This window comes from Phascolarctos cinereus, unplaced genomic scaffold (genome assembly GCF_003287225.1).
Source record: "Phascolarctos cinereus isolate Bilbo 61053 unplaced genomic scaffold, phaCin_HiC Scaffold_5;HRSCAF=322, whole genome shotgun sequence".
NCBI classification, from domain to species: domain Eukaryota; kingdom Metazoa; phylum Chordata; class Mammalia; order Diprotodontia; family Phascolarctidae; genus Phascolarctos; species Phascolarctos cinereus.
In genome coordinates, this window is record NW_027555958.1 from 383,801,320 (window position 1) to 383,811,322 (window position 10,003).

General features: G+C 43.4%; 1 protein-coding gene across 1 annotated transcript in view; it reads right to left on the minus strand.

The window, feature by feature from the left end:
• NR5A2 (nuclear receptor subfamily 5 group A member 2) overlaps positions 1 to 9,232 on the minus strand; it is a 185,564-nt gene extending 176,332 nt beyond the window's left edge. The window contains exon 1 of the mRNA XM_021003097.2: positions 8,879 to 9,232. Coding sequence (XP_020858756.1) covers positions 8,879 to 8,942 — 64 coding nt within the window. The 5' untranslated portion in view covers positions 8,943 to 9,232. The remainder of the gene's footprint in view (positions 1 to 8,878) is intronic.
• Positions 9,233 to 10,003: the final 771 nt, after the last annotated feature.

The window sequence follows — 10,003 nt, forward strand, 5'->3', positions numbered from 1 at the left end:
CCCATAGCCTTGATTAGCCCTAAGAGCACGGTCCTAGAATATTTTATCCATCCATGGGGCTCCAATGCATGTGTGTGCTTCCATTAACACCAAAGGCAGGGAAGCCAAGGAGACCTATTTTGCGCCCCCACCCCCCCCTCCACCCCACAGTATACACTTGCATTGCCTCATTTCCCCTCACCCACTTTCCCGTTTCTTCTCTAGCTGCCCCTCCCCCCCAGCTTTCCCTCCCTAATTATCTCTCCAACCTTTCGCTTCCTCAGCGCCACACTCCAGAGAGGGCACTGAGAACAGCCAGTACTTGACATGACAAGTGAAGGGTCGCGCAACCCTGAGGACTTATAGCCTGGTGCAGGCTGGGCAGGGCAGTGAAATGTCAAGATTTTCAAGAATGGTTCTAGTTTCCCGGCTTCTAGTGCGCAAGCGACGCTTTACAGGCTCTGTCAGTTTCCCTGGGCTTTCAGCTCTGCTTGAGCGCTGTGGAGAAAGAAGGCAGAGGAACCCCGGGCTCAGGTTCCCTGGGAAAGCTAAGCTGGTTCTTGCTTAACTAGAAAGTCTCTACTTTTGTTCTAGCAAACTTATTTTCCAAGGAATCATCCCACAGCATCTACTCTCCCCTTCTCCGTGTTACTCGCCAGTTGTGGCCAATTAGAACTATTAGGAAAGCCAGGAGAGTTCATTCTTTCTCGCTATGTATCTGGTGTCTGCTCAACTTTCACAGCGCTAGGAGCAGCAGAGACTGTATAAACATTAGCACACGAGGAGACCGCACAAGTCCGAGGCGGGGAGAACAGAAAACTTAGCGGTCGTTTCTAGTTTTCACTTCCACCTCCTACCCACCCCCAAGCCCCCAGCTACCCCTTAGCTTTGCGTCCCACCAAGGTACGTATCTGAAAGCGTTCAATAAAGAACCCCAGAAAACTCCTGACTTCCTTTGGAAAATGGAGATATCGATACACAACCACCCACGTTTCTCATGAAGAAAGCTCTTGGCAAAACTTAAGGGCGCTATATTTATGTGTTATTATGATGATTGTTAACAATATTTCCCTTGAATGGGTCCCAAACCACCTTCCCTGTCCCACTGCTTTTCCTGTTCTTGTTTCAGGGAGGGACTATACATTTCAGTACTACTGTACATTTTTACTAAACAGCATTTGCAATCCCAGGGGCTTCTGACAGAAAGCCTCTCCACTCAACTTGAGCACATTTCTCCTCCTTTTCTGAAAAAAAAAAAGAAAAAGGAAAAGAAAAAGAAAACCACGTTGCACCTCGCTTTGTAAATAGTCATGTTTCTTTAGAAGTCCGGTGTCAGAGGGCACACCTTGTTATCCCAACAAGTTGTTGTTGTCCCAGCAAGTCTTTTATACTAAATCTGTAATGTACAGTTAACAATTTAAAAATCTTCTATGACTGTAACTGAAATATAAAATGTAGAGTTGAAGCAGTTAATTGGACACTTTAGGTAAAAGCAAAGCAAAACAAAACAAAACCGAAACCACCCCCACTCCCAAATAGTCCTGCCATTATTGGGTTATCTTGGTGTCAATCACCCTAATTGCCTGACACACATCTACCTTCCTGCAGAATTATTGAATTTTCCTTTTTCTTTTGCTAGTGTAGACCCACTGTCCAAGTTCTGGGACACTGTACTTACTTTCTCTATCAGTGCATTTTGCAGAGGACTTTGAGATCTAGGCCTCTCTTGCTAAGTCTAGAAAAATTCTCTTCAGGTGGTGGGAAGAAATGAGCTCCTACAGGTACTGTAATTGTAAATGGGTGTGTGAGTCATCTTCAACCAAAAGTAAGAGTGACTAGGCTTATGTGTCTTCCAATCCATCTACAACCAACCACAGAACACTTAGTTACATTTTGCTCAACCATAAGTGAATGTTATCTCAATCAGAGAGGCTACTAGGAGCTGTGAAGTTGCTGGGGAAAAATACGTACATACATACATACATACATATGTGTGTATACACACACTCACAATTCCAAAGAGCTTAATGATAAACAAACAAACAAATATGTAATTGCGGTAAAATAAGCTTCCTATTGACCATTAAGGACAGTAACCAAGCCTTAACACCATGCTGCCATCCGGTGTTAGATGTGTAGACTCACCTAGATTGGGAGCTCATAGAAGGCCTGGCAATTCAAGCTTCTGTATCCTACCCATTGCACCCACCACACCATAGGCATTCAATAAAGGGTTGTAGATTGAAGATATACTCTGAAGGTTTCCACTTCCATCAAGATCTAAGACCAAGGATTGCCTGTACTTGGTGTTGATGTGGATCCACCAATCCCATCTTTGTTAATGGAAGAGAATTATAAAGGACTATTGGACCTGGAGGTGGTAGAGAACTTCAACTTTTAGATGTTAGATGTTGCTCAGATTAGCTGCTGAAGTTGCCTCTAACTGAAATCATTACTATGGAAGCCTTTTAAAGAGGCATCCAAGCTGCATATTCCATCACCCCCTTCAACTTCCCAACTTATTGAAAAATGTAACTATCTTGTTGGGTTTTTTTTTGGCAGTATGTTCTGGGTTCTGTCCATTTTAGTAATGAGAAGGTAGGTAATCAACTGGTACAATGTCTAAAAGAATTCACTGGCTTTCTCAATGATCCTTTCCCTCACGTGGCTTGCACAAGGTTCTTTATGATTCCCTGTCTACTGATCTTTCCAGCAGAGTACCCATTCACAGTAAGGTTATTTGAGTCAAATTCTAGAAGGGATGTGCGTGTGAGTTAGTCCACACTGAGTCTGCAGAAGGAAGATGGAACATACACAGATCCAGAGTTAGCAAAGCAGAATCCAAATGAATGAACTACAAAGCCTTAGCCTGGGCATGGAATCAGCACCTTTCCACACTGTAGGCAAAAATAGCATGGAGATGCACATACATACATACACCCACACACATCCACACACCCACCCACCCACCCCCCCCCACGCACATTTATACACATACATTTATGCTTGTTCTAAGATTATCCCCTTTCACAGCTTCTCCCTCCCCCTAGTGTTCCGACCCCCTTCTGCTCAGCAACTGATGTCCTTATGACGACCTCCTTCATCTTCCCCTTTCCTCCCCTCCCTTTCTAATCCCCGTCCATCTCCCTTTTCTTAAACTCGGTAGCTCATTTTGAGTAATTCTGCTGCCATCTGCGCTCCATAGAAGTTTTGTAACGATTAGATGCCTCGCCTTTCGTCGCATTTCCCTTTCAGCACCTTGTCTGTCAGTCTCCCTCCTTCTCTTGGTTGTCATTGGAGACCATACAGCTTGCAGTATCTTAACGTTCATCCTTCTGCCCCACCAGCCTTGGGAATATTTCTAGAGAAACCTAGCAGCAAGAGGCAAGCAGTGCCTCTACAACACATTTCCCTTAGTAAGAATGGCTAGTTCTTTGCGTTGCTTGGTAATCGAGACCTAGCGCTCCCTCCTCCCTTCCCCCGCCCCGACCCCTGCACTACTTTTCCTTTTCTCTCCCCTTCTTCCTTCGATTTGACTCCTGCCCCACTATCCTCGGAAAGGGCATCAGTTATTCAATTGACAAAAGTAGGGGAAACCAAAATAGTATCTCTAAATATCTTACCGAAGCCCCATATTCTTGTACCTAGTGTCATTCCCTGGCTCACTAGCTCTCCTTCCTCTCCTGAAAAGGGGGCGTGGGTGGAACAACCAACCCCAAACCCCCAAAACCTTAAATACCAGCAAAAGCTCTCAGGAAACTCTTATTACTTATGTTAAAGAGAAGTTTAACGCTATTACTTGGGGAGAGAGGGGGAGAATTATCAATACTCAACTTATAATTGCGACGGGACGCAAGTCCTTACTTGGGTTTGTCATACTCAAACACTCATTACGATTCTTCTGAGAAGATCTCCGTACATCTCCACCACCAAAATTGCCACCTGAACTGTCATTTCTTGTTGGAAACCTCTCTCTCTCTCTCTGTCTTTGTCTCCCTCTGTCTGTCTGTCTCTGTCACAGTGACTCAGTCAAGCCTTCTCGGTCTGTCAGTTTGTGTCTCTCTTCCCTTGCTCCCCAAAAGAATTAAAGAAGAAAGGTTCCCAACACAGCACGTTTTCAGAGTAATTGTTCAATAAAGCAATATTCTATTCATCCCAGTCCCTCAATTTCTCAAGTTAATGGTGGACATACTCCTGCTTTCCAGCCTTTTCTCCTCAAGCCTAAACGTCCCTAATTCTAGGGATTCTCAGAAGAGTGGGAGAAAATTTCTAAGCAAAGCTCAGCCTTGCGGGGGTGGTCAAATAACAGCCAGATAGATGTCCTGAGCTGGACTCGGTTGTGGAAGGAGGGAAGAGAGATACCAGACTCCTCCGCTCCAAGCTAAAGAAAGTAGCGATTGTGGGCTTGGGGACCGAGGGGAGGAGTGTGTGTGTGTGTGTGTGTGTGTGTGATTCTTTACAGCCCATCTCTTCCAGCAGCTCTGCTCATGTTTAAGGGAAATCAAAGTTAGTATTAGACACTGTCTGAGAGAAGAGACCAAGCAAAGTAGAAACGAACTGGCCACTTGTTTCTCCCTCTCTCCTGGCCTTGAAGAACGCGGTACTCTGCCCCTTCCTCCCCACTCCCCTTCCCAGTACTAAGTTCTTTTTATGAGCAATCCATTACAATCAGTAATTTGCTGTTCTCCCCAAAGGGATTTGGAGAGCCCAGAGGAGGCAAGGGAGGAAGAGGACGAAGGAAGAGAGAGAGAGAGAGAGAGAGAGAGAGAGAGAGAGAAGGGGAGAGAGAGAGAGAGAGAGAGAGAGAGAGAGAGAGAGAGAGAGAAGGGGAGAGAGAGAGAGAGAGAAGGAGAGAGGGAGAGGGATAAGAAGAGAGGGAGAGGGAGAGGGAGAAGGAGAGAGAGACACACACAGAGAGACAGAGAGAGACAGAGAGAGAGAGAGCAAACTGTTAAGTTCCTCTCTACTGCTGAGATGCAGGCTGCAGCAGTCTCACAACGGAACCAATGCCACCCTTGGGTAACCAGCGTTCTTAGCTGTTGTACAAAAGACGCTAGGCCAGGGTTAGGATGACCGCTTGCATATCTCACTTTGCACTGACTGACATGTTCTTCCAAAGGCCAAGATATTCACAGAGTTTGATAAACTTTTTCTTGGCACTGGATTCCAGTAAGATGCTTTTGAACAGTGTATGGGAGCATATTTGGGGGAAAGGTACAGAGAATTAACATTAAATGTGAAGTGTCACACATTCTTTACATCTTACATTCATATATAATTGAGTGTAAATAAATGCATGTGAGAGAATGCATGGTGTACTGTGGAATACATTATTTACAAAAATATTTAATGTAATGTACAAGTAAAATAGAATGCATAGCACATGTTGAGCTCTACAGAAATACTTGATTGACTCTATACATTCCCTCAGGAACATAGACACCTGTATACATATCAATTGGCTAAAGAATGCTTGCTGAGGGGCAGCTAGGTGGCACAGTGGATAGAGCATGGGCCTCAGAGTCAGGAGGACCTGAGTTCAAATCCAGCCTCAGACACTTAACACTAACTAGCTGAGTGACTCTGAGCAAGTCACTTTTAACTCCATTGCCTAACAAAACAAAAATGCTTGCTGAATCACAGAAAAGACTCTTAGATATCCTGACAAATCAGCTTCAGGCTTATAGTATCCCCAGGGAATCATGAAATATTGGAACTGGAAGGCACTTTAGAAGTCATCCACACCAGAATATTCATTTTACAAATGGGGAAACTGAGATCCAGAAAGGGGAAGCAACTTGGTCTAGTTAGTGGCAGAGCTGGGATGAGAACCATGGTTTCCTGTCTCTCAGCCTATGTTCTTCAACCAGGTGGAACGAGTATACTTTGAACATATACTTTCCAATTCTAATTCCACTTTCTTTCACCACCATGAACATCTCTAGAGGACACCCCTCAACATTATCCCTTTGTATAAATATCTAATCATGTATGGTTACATATCTATACATTTCAATCCGTATCTGAGTGTTTATAATGTCTATGGTAAAAGCTTGGAGTACAAAGCCTTTGACAATGGTACATGTCTCATCACCTTGCCCTCAATCCCTCTCTGGATTTTGCTTTGGCTCTAAGCAACTAGGGCACACTGTCAAACTTCTGAAAATTGCATAAATGATGTCTTTGGAACCAGACAGACCTAGGCAAGTAACTAGAGGGGCTTAATCCTTTTTTTTTTTTTTTGAAAGGGAATGCTCTGGCTACCTCCTTTCTCCTCTAAAGGCTGTCAGCTCAGACCAGCTTAGAACTTTCTATATAAATCTTCAGTTTGATGTAGCTCAGTGCTGGACACATAGTAGGTACTTAATAAGTGACTGCTGACTTGCTGACTTGGCTGCAAACTAGCTGCCACTAGAGGTCTTTGGGTAGAACTGGAACACAACCTAGTATGACTGCAATGGGAGTAGAGTAGGGGAGGAGGTGTGAATGTTCTGAAAAGGAATGGCACCCCAAAAGAGGCCCCTGGTTCTGGGAAACTAGCTGTGGAATTCTATCTCCCAACTAGGTGTGACGCCAGGAAGTGCTAGGACAGGTTTAAGGTGTCAGAGTGTCAGGGAGAATGGGCACTGGTTGGGGTGATGAATGAGTACCGACTTACGAACTCAGTCAGGATAACCCCCAGAGGCACAGCCAGCTTGAGAAGCCTGAGACTCAACCTCTCTTCTTCCCAGATCCTTTGATGGAGGAGGAAATGATAGCACTGGATCCTGGGCCGAGGGATTCTTAGCTTTTTAGCCATTTCTAAAGTGGCTTGGAGCAGTCTGTGTAAAATTCTCTATCTTTATCTCCATTTTTACCTCTGTCTCTATATGTCTCTGTGTCTCAGTGAGAGGGATACAGGGGAGGGGTGAGGGGAAGTGGTGTTCTCCATTGGCCTCAGAGAGAAGGAAAAATTTTCTTCCCTCTATGTCTTCCTCCATCCCACCCCTCGCACCCCACAAACTTCTCCAAATCAGGTCAATGACCATTTTTCCTCCTCCTCCAGCTAGAAAAGAACTTTTAAGGCTGAGATCTCAACAAAGGAAAGCAGCACATGGGAGCAGCTCAGTGGTCCTGCCCTCCTTCCCTCCTGGCCCCAGACTTAGAGTTTGAGGGAGCAAATCACTACCATTCACTGTCATGCCTCTCTGAAGGATGAGGTATGAATGAGGTGGTACCCGTGCATTGGGAGTACCTGTGCGTTGGTAGTGTGGGGAGAGCCAGGAAACTGTATTTAGATCTCTTGGGATCTGTTGGTCAAATACATTCATAATATGATTGCCTGTTTCCCCCGACTGAGGGCTTCTCTTTTTACTTCTAGCCCTTAGCTGGAGCACCATAAAAATACTAATTGTTATTGCTGCAAGTAGCATGGTTCAGACATGGTTCAGACACAGTCCTGAGGCTATGCTCTGTCTTGGGGCCTAAAGCCAGAGTTAGAGATATAGTCTAAGTGCACTCGAGCTCTCTTTGTATACCATGCCAACATCTCTCTAGAGTTTTTTCTCCCAGTGATTCAACAACCCTAAATGGAATAAATAACTAGAAGGGGTTCCAGATGGAAGAAACTATGTACTACAGGAAGGTTTTGTCTGATGAAAATGAGTAATGTTCTGTGGTTCTGTGTCTCTTTCAACTTCCTTCTCCACGTATTTGTCTTTTTTCCCCTCCCTTCCTTCCCTTTCTCCCTTCCTTCCCTCTCTCCCTTCCTTCCCTTTCTCCCTTCCTTCCCTCTCTCCCTTCCTTCCTTCCTTCCTTCCTTCCTTCCTTCCTTCCTTCCTTCCTTCCTTCCTTCCTTCCTTCCTTCCACAAATCTATCAAGTCTGTGTTGCACTATGCATGCCTCTTTTGGCTTTTCTTTTTCCTGAGGACAGCACATTTTGGTAACCATTTCCTCAATCGGTATGTTTTAGGGTGTTGTTAGCTCTTCAAAAATCAGAGCACTCAATGCATTCAGCCTGCCATAGTAAGGGGAAAGTAATAAAAAGAAGACTTTTTAATTTCCCTTCTTGTTACCAAAGAACTCAAACTTTGGAAAGCCCATGACAGGTGACTAAAAACTCCAGAGAGAAACGACAATCTGAAAGTCCAGGGCGGTACAATGTATGCAGCTAGAATGGAACACTCATCCTAGAACTAATGCTCAAAAGTCAGGGAGGAACAGCCAACATGCCAATCAGCCCAGCCTCCAAATGACTTCCTCTTAGTTCTTTGATTGTGGGACTAACTTGCCTTAAATAGCATATCTGTGACTGTTCATTTTTCACATTCAGTCAAGCCTAGATTGAACAGGGCTACATGTTTCTAAGACACAAGTACACTACAAGCTTTAATCAATGTGTCAGAATGCCATGACACCAACACTGCATCATAGAAGAAATCCTGCAAAGCTCATAAGTACTATTAAAAAAAAATCCACCATCTGATAATCACTCCAAATGGCTAGTTTCAAACACCGATAATCACTCCAAATGGCTAGTTTCAAACACCTGCCTCTTTTCAAACTTAGTATTTACTAAAACAATTTTTGAAGGACAGTAATATGAGTGGAGGTGACATGCTATGAATTATATTTTTCAACTGCTTTAGACTAGTACATATGACAGATGAAAAACTTCACTTATTCTGGATATGGTGAAAGAATTCTCATCTACTGAAATAATTCATTTCTTCCTCTAAAATTCATGAGATACACATGTGCCTCTATATGCTTGTTAACTTCAGGAAGTTCAGCTTTGTAAAAAACAAAACAAAACAAACAACAAAGTGAAAAGCAATGATTTGCAATGGTGAATCACTTGATAAGATTTCATTACATTAAAGCAGATACATCATAACAAGTGAAGTAACTTGTACTTACTGATAGGCGTTAGTCCATGCTTTACCGATTCCTGGATGCCGTCAGTGTCAGAACTAGAAGACATTCTTGTGTATACTGATAGGTCACTGTTGGACTTAAAGCATATACCATTGAGAAAGACAAAGGTGAAGCCTGTCAAATTTTCTGGCCTCGGGGAAGATAGCACAGACTACAGTAACCTTCAGTGAAAGTTAACAAAAAAACCCACCAAAACACACACACACACATACACACACACACACACACACACACACACATACACACACACACACACACATATACATACATACACAAAAAAAAATGTCCAAGAATTCAGAAAATAACAAGCAGGTCTTTTGCTGGACTCTGTACTTTTTTCCAACATTAGTGACCTGCTGTAAACCATGTATCCAGTTTCATGATGGTCTCTAATCAGAGGAATTGAAACTTATGATAGGCTTGGCCCAATCACGTGACTTTGTGCAGGTTGATAAGAGGGCCCTGTTATAAAGTGACAGCAGCAGAGATAAGAACTCCTGGCAGATAAAGGCAGAGAAATGATTAACTCAGAAGGGGAGAGGTGCTATACAGCAGAGAGTGAAAAGTTGTAAAACTGTGGGGTCAGAGGATCACACTTAGTGGACAAGACTCCATCCCAACTTAAATCTAGTAACTATAAATTTAGGCTTGTGACATGGCCCCTGGATGTCATCACTTCTTTGCGTAGAGGCGAGCCGACATGACTGTGGTGTCTTTTGCAAATACACTCTAGATGATAACACTGGCTGACATTAATTTCTTTAGAGATGACTGTGAATATGATTGACATTTTGAATCACTAGGAGAAAGATTTGTGAGTCTATGGTTATTTACTTATTCAGTTTTGGCTGACCAGACCTTTTTTATTGCACCTACTCATTAGACAGAGGGCTAACCTGCCTTGTTTGTGACTTGGTCAATTGGTTAAGAGGACAACCTATTTTTCTCCTCAATAAAGTAAAACTTTTACTTTGAGGTTAAGTATTGCTATGGTGAGAAAATCATGTATGTTGAACACCTCTTACACAATTTTAAAAATTGTTTTTCCTGGCTGGGATCATTGAACAATCAACTTGGTGGCTTTTTACTGAGTTAAATCACTGAGAG